General features: G+C 42.0%; 1 protein-coding gene across 2 annotated transcripts in view; it reads right to left on the bottom strand.

The window, feature by feature from the left end:
* ARFGEF2 (ADP ribosylation factor guanine nucleotide exchange factor 2) overlaps nucleotides 1-22,506 on the bottom strand; it is a 105,742-nt gene that overhangs the window by 60,271 nt on the left and 22,965 nt on the right. The window contains exons 5-15 of one of the 2 annotated variants that reach the window (XM_053574045.1): nucleotides 21,440-21,619; nucleotides 20,438-20,672; nucleotides 13,418-13,486; nucleotides 11,384-11,535; nucleotides 7,877-8,007; nucleotides 6,156-6,390; nucleotides 5,451-5,550; nucleotides 4,348-4,487; nucleotides 3,785-3,893; nucleotides 2,275-2,458; nucleotides 226-337 (exon numbers count right to left, since the gene is read on the bottom strand). In XM_053574045.1, coding sequence (XP_053430020.1) covers nucleotides 226-337; nucleotides 2,275-2,458; nucleotides 3,785-3,893; nucleotides 4,348-4,487; nucleotides 5,451-5,550; nucleotides 6,156-6,390; nucleotides 7,877-8,007; nucleotides 11,384-11,535; nucleotides 13,418-13,486; nucleotides 20,438-20,672; nucleotides 21,440-21,619 — 1,647 coding nt within the window. Of the gene's footprint in view, nucleotides 1-225; nucleotides 338-2,274; nucleotides 2,459-3,784; nucleotides 3,894-4,347; nucleotides 4,488-5,450; nucleotides 5,551-6,155; nucleotides 6,391-7,876; nucleotides 8,008-11,383; nucleotides 11,536-13,417; nucleotides 13,487-20,437; nucleotides 20,673-21,439; nucleotides 21,620-22,506 lie in introns of those variants that run through there. The other variant, XM_053574046.1, reaches the window with a different exon arrangement.

Here is a 22,506-nt window from a genome sequence, read left to right as displayed (position 1 = left end):
GAACTCTGACCATGTTCCACCAAATATGCAATCACCTGTCAGGAGGCTAGTTTATTCCCATCAAAGAGCTTTTGCAACTGGCCAAACGGATAAGCAGGACTGCTATGGTTAGCGGGCTGACGATAAACAACGTACTTGGGGCCAGCCAGTCCCGAGGCTAAAGCTGGTAAGGGCTCAGAATCACCTGACAGAACTCACATGCAAGAGCTAAGCCCCAAGTCTTACAGAATCCAGGCGCTCCTCCTGGTGCAGGAATTGGGCAATGTCTTCAACTGATATTCCCAGCATGCCCTGCTCCTGGAGAAACTGGATCCCCCTCTTGGGTTTTTTGTTGAACCTGTTTCAAGAAGAGATGAGACACAAGTTGCTTATTTCACAATCTGGAGGATTGCAGAAGCTGCTATTTAATAAGCAATCACAGATAAGCTAGTAAGGTCCTGTGTGTCCTGGTAGCTTTTACAAAATCCCATCTTCAACTTCTAACACAGCAGAGTCTGCTGGTTGTCACCCCATATCTATTCTCCTCTTCTTCAACATTAAGACCCCTATGCATTTAATTGGGCACACAGCCAATTTGTAATAAAAACTGTATTTCCGCACCTGCCTTAAATAAAGAACAACCATGTTATAGGGTTCTAGGGAGATACGAGCAAAAGGGATGTGGGTATTTCTAAAAGGATCTTTAAACAAAGCTGACACAGGTGGGTGGTGAACCCCTTAGGCCCTTTCCCTCCTCTTCTCTAGAGCAAAGGTGGGATGGCTGATACTCCAGCATCATCAGGCTACGAAGCGACATTGAAGAAGAAAATGATGTTCTGAGATGGTAAAGCAGTCAGATAAAAGCACCCAGATCCCATGAGAGCCACCATGATAGGCCTAGACTGCCCACTTTTGGATTCCTTTTACTTGAGGGAGAAATACATAGTCTAAGCATCATTATTCTGTATTTCTTACTAAAGGCAGGCAAAGGTAACAAACACACATACACAGATTCAACTTATTATTTACTGGGCCTGCACTGGTGAGTGACATTCATATATAAGCACAAACCGGCAAGGGCAATGGCAGACACAAACAGGGGCAAGGACGGAGGGTGGTTGTAGACGGCCTCTCTGAGGAAGAGAGGTTTTACCAGCCTGAGGGATGACAAGAGCCAAGAGTATTCCAGGCAGAGGTACCACAGTGAAAAGAGTTGGAGGTGCTCAGAGGACAGAAAACGCATTGTGGGACTCAGGGTATTGGCAGATGAGCTCAACAAGGGGGGCCAGAGGCTGGGTTAGGCCGTGGTACAGAACAGGAAACCTGGGATGATTTTAGGCAGGGGAGAGATAAGACTTGATTTATGTTTTTAAAAGATTACTTTAGCTACTGTGGGGAGAATACAATGGGAGAAGGTGGGGTGGTAAGAGTGGAAAGTAGGCTCGGCGCCTGTAGCACAGTGGTTACGCTGCCAGCCACATGCACTGACACTGGCGGGTTAGAGCCTGGCCCAGGCCAGCTAAACAATATTGACAACTATAACAAGAAATAGCTGGGGTTGTGGCAGGTGCCTGTAGTCCAAGCTACTTGGGAGGCTGAGGCAAGAGAATCGCTTAAGCCCAAGAGTTTGGAGTTTCTGTGAGCTGTGACACCACGGTACTCTACCGAGGGTGACATAATGAGACTCTGTCTCAAAAAAAAAAAAAGAGTGGAAAATATTTCTTTCAATTAAAAAAAGCTGAGTATTATAATGTCAACTTTGAGTTTACTAAGTTAATTATTCAAAAGTTGGACAATATATGACACTGTGTATGTGTTTGTGTGTGTAAAAGACTAGAAAAAACAAAGATTTACTAATGACTGTGACAATGCTGTGGTTATACGGGAAAATGTCCTTATTTTTCAAAGATATGTAGCTGAGTCTTATGAGCATTATAAATTACTGTCAAATGGTTCGGAAAAATACATAGTTACAAAAATATGGCAAATTATCAATTTTTCTATATGCTGAAGTTTTTCATAATATGTAATTGGCAAAAATATGTTAATAATAGTGATTTCCTCAGGCAATAATTCTATGAGTGTTTTTTACATTCTTGCTTTACACTTTTCTGTATTTTCTAAATTGATTTAATTATTTTTATCAGAAAAGGGGGAAAAAAAGCTGCATTATCCATATAAATGGTGGCCTTTTAACAGGCATTTCTCCCTTAGGAGTCAGTTCCAGATTCCCAGAGAAAACATGGCTTTGTCAGAGGCCCCAGGAGATCCCAGTAGAGCTGCGACCACACTCACAACTCGATGCCGTGTTCAATGATTTCCTTTTGTTGCTTGATGACCTCAAATTGCTCCGGGTCATCCTGAACGGCTGTCTGGGTCCCTGAGGACACTGTGGACTCCATTGATGTCACACTGCTCCGTCTGGCCAAGTCAAGGCCTTTCCCATCCCCCATTTCCTGATCCGTGAGTCTCTCCTGACCTGCAGTGACATGAAAGCAAAGGAAACCAAAAAGACTGATGGGACAGAGACACGGCTGAGTTAGGACCAGCTTCATGGTTCCCTCTCTCAGACCTGTTACAGCAACACGTTTGTACTAGAAGGATCATAAGCACGAAACCTTAGTATCACTCAGACACTTTACTTTAAAACTTCTTTTGAGGGTGGCACCTGTGGCTCAGTGAGTAGGGCGCCAGCCCCATATACCGAGAGTGGCGGGTTCAAACCCAGCCCCGGCCAAACTGCAACAAAAAAAAAAAAACACAAAAAATCTTCTTTTGAATAGTCTTAAAAAGAAAGTTATTTTTTCATGGCACTTTATATAATTCTAAAATTCACATGAAAGAGTAAAAAAGGCAAAAACAGACACCTAAGGAATAACGGACAGGCAGACTTGTCCTACAAGATACCAAAATTTATATATAACTCCAGCAATTTGGAAAGTGTGATAGTACTGGTGTAAGACCAGAAAAATCAAAAGAACAGTACAGAAAAATCCAGCAACAGATTCAGATACATAGAAAGAATCTGGTATATCATAAAGGCAATGCTTCAGATCATGAAGGAAGAAGAGACTACTAAAAAAGTTGAGTTTTGGTGGCGCCTGTGGCTCAGTGAGTAGAGCGCCAGCCCCATATGCCGAGGGTGGCGGGTTCAAGCCCAGCCCCAGCCAAACTGCAACAAAAAATAGCCGGGTGTTGTGGCGGGCGCCTGTAGTCCCAGCTGCTCAGGAGGCTGAGGCAAGAGAATCGCGGAAGCCCAGGAGTTAGAGGTTGCTGTGAGCCGTGTGACGCCACGGCACTCTACCCGAGGGCGGTACAGTAAGACTCTGTCTCTACAAAAAAAAAAAAAAAAAAAGTTGAGCTTTGTGGGTTTTGTTCACACTATATACTCAGCACTGAGGACAGTGTGAGCTCGTGGTGGCGCTCTACAAAGGTTTACTGAAATGAATGAACTTTAAATAGAATTAAGTGTCCTTGATGTTTTTACCTGCAGAGGTGTCATTCCTAGCTCGTGTCCACTTCTTCCCTGAGCAATTTTGGATAAATTATTTACAAGGCACTCAAAAGGGGAGCACCCTGTAAAAATGGAATAACTGGCTCCCCATCTGTAACAGTACAGTTAGAGCAGAACTTTACACTTTGTCCCCAACTTCTAGAGAATTTAAAAAGCAGAATTTTTAAATACTATACATATTCAGCCAATTAAAATGTTTTCTTTGGTTCTAAAACAAATACACTAAGCCAACTTTTCCTGGCAGGGGTACGTGGCCTGTTATGAATGGAGGTGACAGCCATGCTCTCTCACCGAGGCTGGTCTGGTGGTTGGGATTCACATACAGGTCTTTGCTCCATTCCACCATGCACTTGAGAATGGACACAAGGCATTCCAAGCCTTTCTTCCTCAGGCTGAGCTCCTAAAGGACAAGGTGACACAAAATAGAAACTTAGCAGAAAAATTAAGAGCATAAACATCTACAGACCTCTTAGGGAATCCAGTGAGGATATGAGACTAATCACTAGCATTCAATGATATCGAAGATGGAACACCCTCAAGGGAAGTTAACAGGTAACATAGGTATTCAGGACACATTACAAAACTGTGGCGTACAGTACCCCCATCTCCAGCACGTCTTCTCTGAAGCCCCAGTTATATGCTTGTCTGCAGTGTTCACCATCACCTGACAACTTACTTCTTACTGTTTCCCAGTGGCAGAAACTGTGTGTGTGTACACGTACTGACATTCGCGTGGGTTTTGTTCACACTATATACTCAGCCCTGAGGACAGTGTGGGCTCGTGGTGGTGCTCTACAAGGGTTTACTGAAATGAATGAACTTTAAATAGAAGTAAATGTCCTCGATGTCTTTACCTGCAGAGGTGTCATTCCTAGCTCGTGTCCACTTCTTCCCTGAGCGATTTTGGATAAATCATTTACAAGGCGCTCAAAAATGTTGGCAGCATTTAAATCACAGTCGTAGTTGACATAAATATCCACAACACACTGGGCATCTTGAAAACAACATATAAGTATTAGAAATTTCCATCAAAGACAAACAACAATTATGGTTTCTGATGAAGCGAGATTTGTTTGTCAAAAAATGTCCTCAGCGAACTGCCGATTCAGGTGGTCACATCTCACTAAGGAAGTATATGCTAGAGGTACTAGACAGTTAGGGGTTAGGGACTGGTTTCAGGGCTAGCCTTTCCACTGACTGAAATTTCAGGCAGTTCATTCCGCCTCTCCAAGGCTCTCTTTTCTCATCAAAAAAAGGAATAACGATTGCCTGTTCTACCTCTTACTGAAGTTATATCATTCTTAAGAAATTATGTTTCATGACGGACAGGTGGAGTGCTTAATTTGAAGCCACACAATTTTATGGTGTAAGCATCTACCTTAGCACCCAATCAAGCAGGGGTCCTCAAACTACGGCCCGTGGGCCATATGCGGTGGTGTGATTATATTTGTTCCCATTTTGTTTTTTTTACTTCAAAATAAGATATGTGCAATGTGCATAGGAATTTGTTCATAGTTTTGTTTTGTTTTTTAACTATAGTCTGGCCCTCCAATGGTCTGAAGGACAGGTGAACTGGCCCCCTGTTTAAAAAGTTTGAGGACCCCTGCAGTCAAAGGTTGGCAACACCAGTATCTTGGGCCCTGTGATTAACAACCAGTGCTTAGCTTGCAGGTAGGATGACCAAGTGTCTCAGCTTCCTAGGATTAGGGGGTTTCTGGGATGTGAGATTTTAATGCTAAAGCCAGAAAGTCCCAAGCAAACCAGTCTGAGTTCATTATGCTCTCAAAAGGAGAAATGGGGCAGGATTAGGTTATTAGGTTAGAATTAACCTTTTAGGATGATTTCCCCAATACTTTATGGAAACGCTGAGAGGAGGAGTTAAGGGTATTAACAAATTAGAGCATCTAAAGGGTTTCTGGGCGAGACCAATGGATGAGTACCCTCAGGGTGAAATTACCTGCACAGATCCTTGTCAGGGTTTGAATGACCATCCACCTATGCTCAAAAGAACTTGTTGATGTTTCTAAAATGTTCAGGAAAATCTCTTTGAAAAAGACCTATATCACATGAAGACAAAGGAGGACACCACTTAACAGTTTCAATTAGAGCTCAAAGACATTAATTAATAGTTTCAGAGTCCAAAGACTCCCAAGTCTTTAGCAGCTAGACTGATCCTATGGTACATGAAGTAGCCTGGGCAGAAGGAAGAGAGCTGTGAACAAAGCCTGCTGAAAGCGCAAGGCCTCAGTGTGGGGACCACTAGCAGGGCAGGGCCCATTAGGGGCACAGCTGTTGCTGGGCTTCCGCCCAGAGCTGCGTTCTGGAAATGCAGGAGCTGTGTTCTGATTTTTTCAGAGAAATGAGAAAACTGGATTTTCATTTAAAATAGGATTTCTCAATTTGGCAACAAATTCAAATTATTTCAAACAATTTACTGAAGCTGAGCCCAGTACACAGACTTTAAACCTTTGGTGAAAAATGAAAGGTGCTTAAGAGTTAGGGGCAATGACTTTTTATAGAAAGGCATTCTCTAACTCATTCAAAAAGTTCTTATTTGCTGGGGGTGCCAGCAAGGAAACCGTGCAAGTAGTTCTGGTGAATATGTCACCAACAATTAACTCATTGGGTACGAATGTCATTAAAAAAAATGTGGCGTCCATACCTCTATCTGCATTTTTAAGTGCATTTTAAAGTTTGAAAGCAGAGTAAGAAAAATGGCGAGAGAGAGCTCAAAGACATCAGGCACTGAAGAGACGCCGTTTTTGGACAAGGCCACACAGAGATACTGCTTGATTGCGTTGATGAACATCTCGTGAGTCCTGAATACTGGGCCAGCATTTTGCAACACGGAGAGGAGCAGCTGCAGGGAAACCACCTTGGAACGCAGCTCATGGGATCTGGCAAAGACAAGGAAAACAACAAGAGGGCTAAAAGAGGAGATGTAAAACAGTTTGTCTTCTTTCTTTTTTTTTTTTTTTTGAGACAAAACCTCAAGCTGTCGCCCTGGGTAGAGTGCTGTGCCATCACAGCTCGCAACAACCTCCTGGGCTCAAGCGATTCTCCTGCCTAAGCCTCCCAAGTAGCTGGGACTAAAGGCGCCCGCCACAACGCCCAGCTATTTTTTGGTTGCAGCTGTCACTGTTGTTTGGTGGGCCCAGGCTGGATTCGAACCCGCCAGCTCTAGTGTTGTGGCAGGCGCCTTAGCCGCCTGAGCCACAGGCGCCGAGCCAACAGTTTGTTTCTTGAGAAGGCCGTGCTCCTCCACCAGTGAAGAGAATTTTCTGAGAAGCCAATGAATTAAGAATTAGCCATAGCACCTCAGTGTCAGGAGAATGAGGGCAGAGGCGGATCCTCCTGGATCCTGCCAGAACTGCCAGCTCCTATTCTTTTTGTCTCTCCCCACTACAAAGTAGATGCATACAGCAGGAGCAAAATAAGTGTCACTGGACTCTGGAGAGCAGGTTCTACAGCTGCACTGACAGAATCAAAGGCTTCACGTCATTCACATGAGACTGAGCACGTGTCCCACTCCATCTTCGTATGCTATGAAGATGATACTCTTGATCCACTCGTCTTATGACACCCTCCCACCAAGGTCAGGGATGGTAAGAAGTGGGAAATTTTCATGAACTGTTTTCCTAATGGTTCTCATAATATTGGCAGCATTTTCAAAAGATAATTGAGAATTATCTCTAATGAATAACAGTAATGACAGTAACAACTGTCCAAAGTACAAGACCTTGTGGTCAGGACAAAAGCTGTATCATTTCATGTAATCACTCCTGTAAGGTGATTTTCTACGCCCCACTCCATTTCTTAGTATGGAAACTCATACAGCCACAGAGCCGCCCTGATGAGGAGCCAGGATCTGAATGCGACACTCTCTGGCCCTGAAGCCTCTGCTTTCTCCACTCCACAGCACTGACATCCTGGCAGTAGTTTACTACAAAGAAATATTGGGCTTCCCTATGCTGGATCTGGGCCTTAAATCTCTCTCCATGAAGCAGATGTTTCCAAACAGAACAGGGAACTGAGGATGCAGGCATCCTGTCCTTCTCCGCTCCTTATTATGACATTCAATCTACTATTTAGTATAAAGAAGGTACATATTCAACATACTTGTTTTTAGCATATGAACCAAAATAAAATCCCCAAACTGGGCAAATCTTGGTTAGTGGAAATAGAGAAACAATTCAGTATGAAAGGAATGTAGGGACTTCATGAGTTAGACAAGTTACAAAATCATGCTAAATAAATTCTTGCACTTATACCAACAAAGGGACATGGCACTGGGACTTCCTGGAACAAGGGGACTATGAAGCACAGTACCACATGCTCCCAGTTCACTGGGCTGAAGACAGCCAAGAACTGCTGTCTGCTTACTTTGGATCTGGGGGGCCTTCACCAAGGGGTTTCATGGACAGCTTGCACAGAGAGCGAAACACGAGGAAAGCATCCTTCTGTAGGATGTGAGAGAACCTGGCAGCCACCTGATGTCCTTGAGCATCTGATTCCTAAGATTACAAACAAATACAAGAAAAATCAAAGGTGCAAAACAAAAGGATAATTCTTTTCAAAAATAAGAAATGTAATTAGCTCATAGAAATGTAAATTCTTGCATTTATTCAGCAGGGGGGTAGTAAGGGATATGAAGAGGATGCCATAGAATATGGCAATGTAAGAGCCACTAGGGAGTCATTACAGCAATTCTAAAACCTTGTTCCCTGTCCTTTAAAAAGTTGGTATAGATGGGTTAAAATGGTAATGATCAAATGTTAAACCATTAAACTAAAACAAATATAGGTAATTATATTAGCTTGGATAAGAAAGGTATTTCTAAGAATACTTTTATAGGATAAAGGAAAAAAAACTCATAGGCATTATAAAATGAACTTCTTTACCTAAAAAAGTAAATCTCATTTAAAAATAAAACTTAGGTGGTGCTAGTAGCTCAGTGGGTAGGGCGCTGGCCACATACACTAAGGCTGTTGGGTTTGAACCTGGCCCAGGCCAGCTAAAACAATGACAACTGCAACAGAAAAATAGCTGGGCATTGTGGTGGGCGCCTGTAGTCCCAGCTACTTGGGAGGCTGAGGCAAGAAAAATGCCTGAACCCAAGAGTTTGAGGTTGCTGTGAGCTGTGATGCCACAGCAGTCTACCCAGGGCAACAGCTTGAGGCTCTGTCTCAAAAAAATAAAAAAATAAAATCTTAACAATAAACATTTGTGTGTGTTTTTTTTTTGAGACAGAGTCTCACTTTATCACCCTCTATAGAGTGCTGTAATGTCATAGCTTACAGCAACCTCAAACTCTTGGGTTCAAGTGATTCTTTGGCCTTAGTCTCCCAAATAGCTGGGGCTGCAGGTGCCCACCATAATATCCAGTTATTCTTAGAGACAGGGTCTCATTCTTGCTCAGGTTGGTCTCAAACCTGTGAGTTCAGGGCAACCCACCCGCCTCGGCCTCCCAAGTGCTAGGATTACAGGATTAAATTCGAGACCAGCCTGAGCAAAAGCGAGACCCTGTGTTTACTAAAAAAAGAAAACCTGAGGCAAGAGAATCTCTTGAGCCCGAGTTGGAGGCTACTGAGAGCTATGACACCACAGTTCTACCCAGGGCGACAGCTTAAGACTCTGTCTCAAAAAAAAAAAAAAAAAAAAAAAGAGGAAAAAAGAAACAAATGATCATGAGAAACAAATCTAAATGACCTTATCATTGATCATTTAAGGCATGATCTTCCTCCTATCAGACTAGCAAAGATAAAATAAACACTATTGTCCAGTTTTAATGAGGGAATGGGAAAATGAAATACTGAGAACCTGAAGTGGGCAGGGATCCAGGTAATGCCTTTCTACAAAGCTAATTTGGTATTAAGATCAAAAATCTTAAAACTCTCAATTCTTGACCCAGCAATACAAGTTGCAGTAATTTTCCTCTAATAAAGAATGAAAGCATCCTGAAAGACTACTTGAGAAGGCGAACCTTAAGGGGTAAAAAAAAATTGTGGAGTGTCATTTAAGAATGGAATAATGTAAGCAAAGGCATGGATGAAGAAGTAAGACAGAGTGGGATAAATGTGCCAGCTGGGTAAGTAGTCCTGTGTGGGGACAGGTATGGGTATTCTGAAGGCCACAATGAATGGTTTAGTTTTTGACATCAAGAGGATGAATTTTGTTTTAAGCCAAATAAACTTTTCTTTATAAAAATAAATTAAGGATGGGCGGCGCCTGTGGCTCAGTGAGTAGGGCGCCGGCCCCATATGCCGAGGGTGGTGGGTTCAAACCCAGCCCCGGCCAAACTGCAACAAAAAAATAGCCGGGTGTTGTGGCGGGTGCCTGTAGTCCCAGCTACTCGGGAGGCTGAGGCAAGAGAATCACGTAAGCCCAAGAATTAGAGGTTGCTGTGAGCCGTGTGACGCCACGGCACTCTACCCAAGGGCGGTACAGTGAGACTCGGTCTCTACAAAAAAAAAAAAATAAATAAATAAATTAAGGATATACACAAGATTATCTATAAGGATATTCATTATAGAACTGTTTCCTGTGATAAAACTGGGATAATTAACAACCCTAACAGGGAACTGGTTAATAGATTATGGTATTCCGAATTTTACATGGCCATTAAAAATTTTAGTTAGATCTGTATGTACTGATATGGAAAGATGTCCACAATACGGTGCTGAGTGAACAAAGTAAACCACAGCCTGGTGTATAAATCGTAAGTATGTTTGTATAAGTGTATTTATAATGGGGGAATTGGTTCTTAGGGTGGGGGTGAAAAAAGCCTTGTTTTTTTGATGTATCTTCTGAAGCACAGACATACAAACAGCACATGATATCCAGTTTATCAGTGGCATTAAAATTTAATGGGTGGGTGATAACTAGGATAAAAAAGGTCTAAAATGGTTCTTTGGTAGAGGGAAGGTTGATAATAGAAAATGGTGAAAAACAGGAGAGATAGGGAGTGTGGAGTCTGGAAAGAAATTCCTGTTTCTGAATGAACTGTTTGAATGTTTATATGTACAATTTTCTTTCTTTTTATTATTATTATTAAACCATAGCTGTGTATATGTACAATTTTCAAGAGAATAAAGCTACTTCTAAAAAATAATGTGGCAGATGTATCTATGGGCCTGAAAGGATGTTCACAATATACATTAAGTTTGAAAAGCAGACTGCAACACAGTTATATATTGTGTTATTCCTTTTAAGTGGAAAAATATGTGAAAGAGAGAAAAATCTGGAAGGCTATAAATAAGATGCTAATGAGGGTTATTTTTGGGTTATGGGATCATGGATGACTATCCCAATACAGAGGAAAAAAATAGGAAACTATGTACTTTCTTATTTTTCTATAATGAATGCATATTATTTTATGCATTCATAAATGGCAGGAAATTAACATTTTTATAAGTCTAAGTAAACAGGCTTTAATAACAATGTAGAACGGAATATGCTAATACAAAGAGTATCAGGCCAGGACAGATGCGGCTAATAATCAAATAGGGATTGCTTATTTCACTTTCTTTTTTTGAGACAGAGTCTCAAGCTGTCACCCTTGGTAGAGCGCTGTGGTGTCACGGCTCACAGCAACTTCAAACTCTTGGACTTAAGCAATTCTCTTGCCTCAGCCTCACAAGTAGCTGGGACTACAGGCACCCGCCACAACACCTGGCTATTTATGTTGTTGTTGTTGTTGCAGTTGCACTGTTGTTTTTAACTGGCCAGGGCTGGATTCGAACCTGTCACCCTCGGTGTATGTGGCAGGTGCCCTGCCAACTGAGCTACGGGCGCCACCCTTATTTCACTCTTTTGATAAAAGATTTAATTTTGCATTGTCTATAAAAGCAAAAATGGAAAGGAGTGTATACAGGATGATCACCAACATACCAGGTTATCCACTGACGACAAAGACTGCCTATCATCTGCTATCCCATTGGTCTGTGAGTTTTCATCAACTCCTGGAGGAACAGTACATTCCTGGCACTCCAACTCGCCTAGAACCCTCTCAGGTTCTGTCAGACCATGCTTTTCTGCTGCTTCTTAAAACACAAGGGCAGAGGTATAGTCAAGTCAGCACTGCACATATCCTAAGAGGCTGTCTGATAGGAGAAAGAAGTTATCTGCCACCTCCCAGCTGTAGCTTTCCCCCCATTTCCTGTGCTGCTGTCCTGTGACTAATATAACACTGGAAGGGGCTTGGCCAAAGTGGGTGCTTAAGCTTTATGAGTGTCTGTTACCCACAGCTCCACTGCCAGGGCCACAGCAACACACAACTCTCTCCTGGGGCTTCACTCATACTGCAATCTGTATCAGTGGTGCCTCCAGAATTGAGCAATGCAGCAGCCCTGCCCTCCCCCATTCACTTCTGAAAAACATGAGAAGCAGCTAAACATGAAAAGCACAAATTTTTTTTTAAAGGGCCATTAAGATAGGAATTAGAAAAGAAAAGCCAGTTATAACAGAAAACCCTAGTCACAGAGAAAAATGTAAACCTGAGCTTCTTGGCAGCCATGTGAAAAGGAAATAATTTTGAAAATAATTAAACAGATTTCATTATTTAATGAAGGAAAGACTATCTCATGATCAGCAGAACAATGAAATTCTTCAAAGAGGAATTTATAATGTCTATCTTCATATATTACATCAAAGGAACACTTAATGCATACAATCTTCAGTAATAGCTCTACAAAGCATATATTACGTATTTACTGAGTGTCTATTATGTGCCACGCTCTGTGGCAAAGGCTGAAGAACACAGCAGGGAACAAGACAAATATTCAGTATGTGATCACTTATATAGACTCCAGAAACAAATCTATAGTATGAAATAAAATTGTTCCATTTTAAAGACATTTCTGGGCTGGGCACAGTGGCTCATGCCTGTAATCCTAGCACTCTGGGAGGCCAAAGTGGGTGGACTGCTTGAGCTTATAGATTCAAAACCAGCCTGAGCAATTGAGAGACCTCGCCTCTAAAAACAGCCAGGCATTATGGCAGGTGCCTGTAGTCCCAGATGCTCGGGAGGCTAAGGCAACAGAATTGCATGAGCCCAAGAGTTTCAGGTTGCTCTGAGTTATGATGCCACAGTACTTTACAGAGGGCAACAAAGTAAGAGTATCTCCAAAAAAAAAAAAAAAAGAATAAAGACATTTCTATAAGAAGTAAAATATATATGTGGCTTTGTGGTACTTTAACTTAACAAAAAGTGCTTAAAGAAATAGTTTTCAAATCATGACCTCAGTAAGAAATTAATTTTTAAAATCATGTCCTAATACAGACATGTGAACACAAATAACTGAAACACATTCAACTAAATAATACTTAACACTATATGCAATGTAGTCAGATCATTTTCACTCTATTTCGCTCTCTTTCATTAAAAAAATGCTGATGGGTGGTGCCTGTGGCTCAAAGGAGTAGGGCGCTGGCCCCATATGCCGGAGGTGGTGGGTTCAAACCCAGCCCCGGCCAAAAACAGCAAAAAAAAGAAGCTGACTACAATCCTCTAAATTTCTGATTTCTCAACCAATTAATGATATTTTTTAACCAATTAATAATTTATTGGCACTGGGACCAAGTGTTCAAACCATAGCCACTGATCTGAGATTTTAGGCAAACAAAGGAAAAAAATCATCTGATAGTCATTCTGAGTTTAATTATAGTTTCCTGAAACTATATCAGGAAACTGAGGGAATTATGAATGAAATCTAATAAAATGACTATAGCAACCCAAATGAGAATAAAATCAATCACTAAAACCAAGTAATTTTTGAAGCCCATTTAAAATGGACAGACATGGGGAGACTGTTCCCATGAGTTCACTGAGCAGGGAAGAGGGAACTTCACCACTAAAATATTTGGCTGAGGACTTTTTGGGAGGAATGAGTTAGGAGGAAAGACTGGGCTGTCCTTGGTTCTTACCTTTAATGGCGGATGTGACTACATCGTCTAAGATGCCCTTCACCACCTCCTGGGCTCCGTCATCAGTCCCTGCATACACCCAAATACACAAATAACAAAGCAAGTGGGAGAAGGAGATTATGGCAATGTTTCTCTAGAGTCATGTTTCAGAAGGCAAAAAAAGAAGGCAAATAAGGACTCCACGAGGCCAAATACGATTGTGCCAACAGAAGACAACCTCTTCGAAATATGGAAAGCCTTAAGCAGCACCCACTCTTTTGGGTTTCCCTCTGTGGAACACTAAAACCCCATTGACTTGTACTCTCTCCCTTCCTTGGGTTCAGATGCTTGGCCAAGGGCTCCCCAGCACCTCCAATTTGGAGGCAGAAGTTGGATTTTATCTAGCTATGGTTCTTGAGAGAACAAAAGATGGAGTTTTCAAGTTTTCTCTGCCTTTGCTCTAGTACCAACAAGCTTTGGTAAGTGACATGCCTTCTTGGCTTCTCTTTCTCCACACCGTAAACCTACAATTTAGCATGAGATTTCCTGTGTGACAGTTGAGGATTTACTAAATTTTTTTTTTTTTTGTAGAGACAGTCTCACTGTACCGCCCTTGGTAGAGTGCCGTGGCGTCACACGGTTCACAGCAACCTCTAACTCTTGGACTTACGTGATTCTCTTGCCTCAGCCTCCCGAGCAGCTGGGACTACAGGCGCCCGCCACAACGCCCGGCTATTTTTTTGTTGCAGTTTGACCAGGGCTGGGCTTGAACCCGCCACCCTCGGCATATGGGGCTGGCGCCGTACTCACTGAGCCACAGGCACTGCCAGGATTTACTAAATTTTAAATGAAACTATTCTGTAAAATGTTAGTTGTTTAAGTAGAACAAGTTCAGTCTTTTTATACATGTATTTTTAGAAAACTATTTCTAGGAAAGAGTTTGTAAAGTAAAAAGCTCTTGACTAGACTCTCAGAAGTTTACATTACTATTTATTATTTTTATTTTTTTGAGACAGTTTCACTTTGTTGCCCTGGGTACAGTACTGTGGCATCATAGCTCACAGCAACTTCAAACTCCTGGGCTCAAGCTATTCACTTGCCTCAGCCTCCCGAGTAGCTGGGACTATGGCACCTACCAGCAATGACCAGCAATTTTTTAGAGACAGGGTCTTGCTCTTGCTCTGGCTGGTCCTAAACTTGTGGGCTCAAACAATCCACCCACCTCAGCCTCCTAGAGGGCTAGGATTACAGGTGTTAGCAACCGTGCCCGGCCCTACATTACTATTTATAAAACACCACATTGACCAAAAAGGTCATCACCTTAAATAACAGAACCAAAATAACCCTTTTAATTTTGCATTAATAAAGAATTTCAACCCAGCCACTATTTTTATGAGTGAGAGCACCACTAAATATTTTCACCTCTGTCAAGCTCTTAACACACTGCAACTATCTAAATGGCTTAGAAAATTTATGTGGGAAATATTGATGTTCTATGATTTTCTTAAAAGGGCAAAAAAGAACCTGAAATTAGAAAACACCAACTGACAGTCACAATCTTCTAAACTCACTTTATCTTAAAGAGATGATTTAAGACTTGATCAGTGTTACCCAAACATCAGGCATTCTCACACCTCCATAAGCTTTCCCATATTCATGTTCCACTTGTATTACATATCACATATAGCCATGCATTGCCCAATCATGTTTTGGTTAACGATGAACTGCATATACACTGGTGGTCCCATAAGGTCACAATGAAGATGAAAATTTCCTACTGCCTAGTGACATCTTCATAGTGCAGTGTATCATGTTTGTGGTGATGCTGCATACACTGGTAAATAAACTTACTGTGCCACCAGACCATATAAAAGCACAGCACACAGTATCTGATAATGATAATAAACAACTGTGTTACTTGTTTATGTGCTTACTATATTGCACTTTTCGCTGTCATTTCTGAGTGTACTCCTTCTACTTATAAAAAAAACATAAAGTTGACCAGGTGCTGTGGCTCATGCCTATAATCCCAGCACTTTGGGAAACCAAAGTAAGAGGATCACTTGAGGCCATGAGTTTGAGGCAAATTAGTGAAACCCTGTCTCTATAAAAAATTTTAGAATTGGCCAGACGTGGTAACATACACCTGTAGTCCTGGCTGCTTGGAAAGCTGAGGTAGAAGGATCACTGATCCCAGGAGTTTGAGGCTGCAGTGACCTATGGTCACACCACTGCACTCTAGTCTGGGTAACAGAGTGAGATTGAAAAATAACAACTAAACTATAGAAAAGCCACTGGCAGGTCCCTTAGGAGGTATTCTGGAATACATTATTATCACAGGAGATGAAAGCTCTGTGTGTTGTTGCCCAAAGACCTTCCAGTGGACAAGATGTGGAGGTTGAAGACAGCGATATTAAAGATCCTGACTCTGTGTAAACCTAAGCTAATCTGTGTGTTTGTGTCTTAGTTTTCAATAAAAATGTTTAAAAATATAAAAAAATTAAAAACTTTAAAAATAAAAAAAGCTTACAGAATTAAGATATTAAAAAATTTTTTTGTATAGCTGTACAACTTGTTTATGTTTTAAGCCAAATGTTACAATGAAGAAGTAACAAGGAAGAAGTTTGTGCAAGTGTATTCCAATGTTTGCTCTCACAACAGTGAAATTGCCTAATGATACATTTCTCAGAATGGACTCCTGTACAGCAGCGCATGACTATATATACTTAACAGTGCTCTTTAGACTAATTCACCTCAAGCAGTAAAATCCACAAAATAACAGTTTTGACATGCTAGTTATATTTTCTGAATACATGTTAAAATAACTATTAAAATATAAACCATTCAACTATGAGCCACCTAAAATCATCTCGCCTATGCCGTGATTTAGTAAACATATGACTAAATATTTCTAAGCTTCTTTCTAGTTCCAACATTCTCTGATACTATGACTTAATTACGGGTGACAGTCTCTAATCTGTATCATACATTCCAAAATGGTACAATGCATCTTGTTCACATTCAAAACCCAAGAAACATCGCTTCATTTTATCAAAGTTACAGGCCATCTCAGACAGACAGAGGTTACAAAGTGGTGGCTGCAGCCAGTAGGTTTTGTGTTGTCTAGCCTATGCACTGCTTTTTAAAATTTTTGAATTGGCTGCCAATATTTAAAATTTAAAACCTGGGAAACTACTCAAAAAACAGATCTGGCTTCTATTGAAAAACACCCAACTATGGGGCAATGCTGAGTCACAACTGGCTAGAACCAGGAGAAAGTGCCCTTCTCAATCAGGGCATAAACTCTGCTGATGCCCTGTTGCCACAGTCCCCACCACTCCCAACTAACTACCCTGGGCATAGCCCTGACTACAACCATGTCAGTCTGATGGAGCCAGATTGGCCACAGGCCCTTTCCCTTTTCATTTGCCCACACCTCTCTAAAAGCCTATGGGGGAATTGAAACCACCCTTACAAACTGATGAAGGGGTACAAGGCAAGAATTTGAATAAGGGCCCCCAGAATTCTGCAAAGGAGCAGGCTTAGCTACAATAATAATAGCAACCAGCCATTCTCCATTTGCTTGACAAAAATCACTGTTGCTTCTTTACCATATAGTCATGCATAATTGTCCATATAGAACACCACCTGTTTGGAACCTTGGAGTAGTTTCTGAGATCTTTCAGGCCCTATATTCCAGGAATAGAACCACCCAGACCAAGGAACTAAACTCAAGTGGTCTTAGATACTCTATCCAAGGTCCTGCATTGCAATAACTGACCCACCTAGATAGTAGCCCAAAGGACTGATGGTTCCACCCCCAAACCAGCCAATTAGCAGATCCTGATTGGAGCTCCAGGGTTTTCTTCTCTCTTTTTCTTTTTTAACACCAATAGGCTGGAATGTCAGTCTTTCTTTGGTTCCAGCGGGTCTGGACATTCAGCAAAGACTAGAACTCTCTTGCTTTTCTGGTTCCATTTAAACATTCCATCCAAGTTACAGAAGACTTCTAGCAGGCAACCCTTTGACCTTTTACAAGGTCTCCAGAGCTACACGTGCACCACACCCTGAATCACTTTAAAAGAGTCCCCTTACCCTAACTCAGCGCTGTCAGCATTTTCCACCTTCAGTGGTACCTGGTCTGCTTGCAGATGCTCTTAATAAACCTCTGCTGTTAATTCTACTTGGCCTAGTTCTTTGTGGTACCTTTCCACCTTTCGACATCTAACAATAAAGTTAGTGACATGCTTGTTTCCTAGAAACCAGGGTTTGGTTGTGTCCAATGTCTAAGCACTTAATAATATATAAGAATATTAAAAGAAAAAAAACAGGGAGCACACCTTTTTGCTGTGATAGTCCCACCATACACCAATATGGCTCCTTTACAGGAAAACAATCATTTATACAGAAGAAATATGACTCGGCAACTCATTAATTAGGAAAACGTATGTCAAATGCCCAGTTAGGGAACACAGTGTTAGGCACAGCAAGTGTCCAGTTCAAGGTGGCTACACGATGGTGATGACCATAGGACAGAGTCCGCAGGAGAGCTCCATGATTGCGTTCCATGTCCAGGAAGACTTGGTAATAGGTAAGAATAGTAGCCACACTACCATATTATTACTGTTATTAGTGTACTCACTGGGCCTCTACTGTGTGGACTCTAGCCTCAGGCACTGTCTTCCTTGGGCAGCAACCCCACCGTCTGCCTACCAGGCTGCCCTTACTCCCTCATTTCCAGGCCTGCTCAAGCCCCTCTTCTTGAGTACTTGTTCTTTCTTTAGAGCCTAATCCTGAGAACTGGAAGCCATTTGCTCTTTTCATTATTTATTTATTTAATTTTTTTAGAGACAGGGTCTTACCATGTTGCTCAGGCTGGAGTGCAGTGGCTGTTCAGAAGGTACAATCACAGTGCCCTACAGCCTTCCATGCCTGGCCTCAGATGATAATCTTGCCTTAGGCTCCTGAGAAGCTGGAACTGTGGGCTTAAAGCTACCTTGCTGGCCCATTTGCTCTTCATAAAGGTGACAGCGCACCTCTATTTGGACCCATTGCTGGCAGGTTTGGAGTTTGCTTCCTGTAGGCAATTTGATCCCCACGTTCCTGGGAAAGCCTCATAGTGTGTACTAAGAACTGGCAACAAAATCCACAGGGATAGGCTAACTCCATGTTATTTTCTCTTAGTGCAGAATTTCAAGTTACTGGGTTTTTGAAAAAGTGTCATCTAGAAATCATGTTTTTCTCCCTTTATTCAAAAAGTGTATTTACTGCGTGACTGCTGTGCATGCCGAGCACTGTTCCAGGTGCTGGGAATATAGTGGTGAATGGGGCAGCCTGGGCCTCCGACTGGGAACAAACACACATAGCCCTTTAGTAATTTCAGGTATGGATAAATGCTATGAAGCATATAAAAGAGGATGACGAACCAGATGTGACAGGAGCTTCAGAGGATGATCAGGGAAGCCTCTGTCAGTGTGCATGGAGAGACCTGAGTTAAAGGGGGTTTGAGAATGGGGAAGGGACAGTAAGCGCAAAGGCACAGAGGCAGGAACAAGCACGGACCTTCAATCACCAGAAACAGCACCTGTGTATTATGTAACAAACAAGGGGATAAGGGGACAGAAAAGTGGGCAGGGACCTGGTCACACAGGATCTTGCAAGCTGTGGGGTAGGGATGGGCGTGGATTTCACTCGAATGGGACGAACAGGGAATTACCAAAGGGATTTGAGCAGGGGAGGATCATGATATAACTCATGCTTTAAGAGATCACTTTGGCCACTATATAGAAAATGGACTAGAGTGGAAGCATTTTCATGAAGCTCAGAGAGTCTCAGATTTTATACATCTGCCCAGCTATGCTCACTACAATGTGTTTAAATATTAATATTTATTGACTGACCACAGCTTGATAAATTTACAGAAAAAAACGCCCCTAACTGAAGACTGCAAAGGTAGGTGGTAACAGATATAGAAGGCAGGCCTGAGCAATGTCCTTAAAAAACGGGACAACAGGAGTGAGCAGACAGCAATGCCATGCTCACCCTGAAACTAATGCCATTCCTGGAGGCAATTTTCTCTTTGTGTTTTTCTTATGCAAACTGGATACAAAATAATATTCCAGCAACAAAACTTGAGTTTATTCCCCGGTATGCCAAGCAGCCTGGAAAATTTTAAAGGAATAAAAGCTGCTCTCTGATAGGGAACATACTACCAACAGAAATCCTTATCAGTAATGTAACTGAAGAGATGAAATTGCCTATTAATAAGGACAAATCAGGTATTTTGTGTAGGAGAACCAGCCTGAATGAAGAATTATTTCACAGAATCACTTGGGAAAGGTAAATTCCTGAAAAAGTAAGATTTTTAGATTTGGTTCATACAAGTTTTCTAGGGAAACATATACTCAGAAATAATCTTTTGACAACTCAATCCAAGATTTCTTGCCTAACAGTGCATTTACTTTAAGGCTATATTCAGGTGTGAGGTATTCTTTGATTTAAAAAGCTAACAAAAACAAGTGATGTACTTGGTCACCAAGAAGAAAACAAAACTATCTGCCCATCTTTCCAGCCAACTAACCACTCACTCACCTCTAGCTCCTTCTACAGATGCCTATGAATGGCTCCTAACTGCCAGGCACTGGGCAAGGTATGGACATCAGTCTGTAATGACAGCTGAGGTCCTTGTCCTCCTCTGGATGACACTGAATGACTACTTACCAATCTCCAATTTATTAACTACTGGGAGATAAGTGCCCCAAACTGAACCCGCTACACTGAGGTTGACATAAAGAAGCATACACCCCAGGAACCATTTAAGAGAAAACTGCACAGCTGACAATGGGACATCATACTTCATGTCTTGCTGGTTGTGTTCCCTAAGAGAAAAGTGAAGGGGAACTCAAGGGGGAGGCCAAGAAACAGAAAAGCTACTCTCAGAGGTTTCCTTCAGATGTCACCAAACACCTCCTGCATCTGCCCCTACATGGGCTGACTCCCCCAGAACCTGGACAGGCTTAGCCACAGTGCAGGAGGCCATACCTGATAGCGATGGGGCTCTTTCTCTGGGCACATCTCCATTTTCTGAGCTCACTTTTCCAGAATCACTCTTGGCATGTTCACCATTGGTTAAATCTGTTTTTTCGGGAGTTGTTGGTTTGCTCTGTGCCTGGTTCTGCTTCAAACGACTGAACTTTGGGGATCCCGCTGCAGCTTGGATCACAGGGGACTGGGGTTTCGACTGGATTGGTTTTTCCAATTCTCTGGCCTCCTGCAACTAAAAGGCAATAAAAAAAGGAATTCTATCTAAGTGGTCCCAGTATTTTGGTAAAGGAACAAAAATTATGATAGCCCATTGCTTAAAAAATTTCTAGCCAGAAGGATAAAATTCAAAAGGAAATAAGTTCCTTGGGTGGCGCCTGTGGCTCAAAGGAGTAGGGCGCCGGCCCCATATACCAGAGGTGGCGGGTTCAAACCTAGCCCCAGTCAATAACTGCAACAAAACAAAACAAAACAAAATAAGTTCCTTTAACAAACTCAAAGCAAATTCTAGATACAAACTTCAAAATCCATGCTAGATTCTCTCTCTGATTTTTATTTTTATTACTATTATTTTTAGAGACAATCTCAACTTTATTGCCCTCAGTAGAGTGCAGTGGCATCACAGCGTCCAGCATCTCCAACTCCTAGACTTAGGCGATTCTCTTGCCTCAGCCTCCCAAGTAGCTGGGACTACAGGCGCCTGCCACAACACATGGCTATTTTTCCGTTGACATTTTGGCAGGGGCCGGGTTCAAGCCCACCACCCTCGGTATATGGGGCCAGTGCCCTACCCACTGAGCCACAGGTGCCGCCCTCTGATTTTTAAAGCAAGAATAAAAGCACAGTACAGAGAATTTGCAGGAAGAAGTGATAAACTTTAAAATGCTAGTCGACTTTCACAGGTACTAAGGTCACACATCAAAGAGTTCAGACATCAGTGATGTTATTGCCCACCCCCACAACCTCCCCGCCACCTCACAGCTGATAAGTGCTACTACTCACCACTTGGTTTTCCATGCGGGTGAAAATGACGTTGAGCATCTGAGTAAGGGTAGCCTTGGCAGTGGTTTGATTAATGAGATTTTTGCTGGCCAAATAGATATTATAACATGTTCTCACTGTCTGCAGGATAGTACCTTCATGAATCTCAATGTGTGGGGAAGTCACTGCGGTTAGAAGAGCCTAAAACACAAATTGGAAACCTTCACCATCAGGAACGCCCACCAATCTCATAGCCCCCCATAGCCCAACTTTTCCAGAGGTCTTGGCTTTGTTTTCTTACTTTTTTTCTTATAAAATAAATTTTAAGATGGCCCTGCAAACTAAGTAGGATGATTAGTACCAAAAGCCAACGCCCTACAGTGAGTTTAAAATAATTAACTTCCTAAAATCCAAGTTGTTTGAAATAATTAAGTTGTATTGAAATAGGTTTTCTACTGGTTCACTTTTTTAAAAGGCAAACTTCAGAATGTTAATACTGACTGAAAAAGAGATACTTCTCTCAAAACGAATAATATTCCAACTTGATCTTGCCCTTGTTAATCACAAAATACATGTTTCCATGGGTGGTCGGTTTCCCAATTCCCTGGTGCATTTTCAAGAGAGCTTTAAGAAGGACACAGCTAAGATGGAGCCTTCTCCTCCTAAAGCTGATATATTCAGGACTCAAGATTTGGAACTTTAGCTGTCCCTGTCCCAATCCTGTTCTCAGACAAGCAGATGGTAACATCCCATGCCAAACCATTCCTGGCAGCAGAAAGGGAACAGGGAAGTGAAATGGGAAACAAGGAGCTGGAGGGGAGTTGGTGAAAAGAGTATCAAAGAAGACTTGCTGAAAAACCTCAGACTGGAAATCCAGAACTTCAGGGGAAAGACCAGAAAATTTCAAGCTGATTTAAAAGCAGAACTATTTACTTTGAAAACACACCTGGTTGGGCGGCGCCTGTGGCTCAAAAGAGTAGGGCGCCGGCCCCATATGCCAGAGGTGGAGGGTTCAAACCCAGCCCCGGCCAAAAACTGCAAAAAAAAAAAAAGAAAACACACCTGGTTCTGCTATTCTTGTCTCAGTC

The sequence above is a fragment of the Nycticebus coucang genome, chromosome 21, assembly GCF_027406575.1.
Source record: "Nycticebus coucang isolate mNycCou1 chromosome 21, mNycCou1.pri, whole genome shotgun sequence".
Classification (NCBI taxonomy): domain Eukaryota; kingdom Metazoa; phylum Chordata; class Mammalia; order Primates; family Lorisidae; genus Nycticebus; species Nycticebus coucang.
The sequence above is the reverse complement of the archived record's forward strand: the minus strand, read 5'-3'. Positions and strand labels throughout refer to the sequence as shown.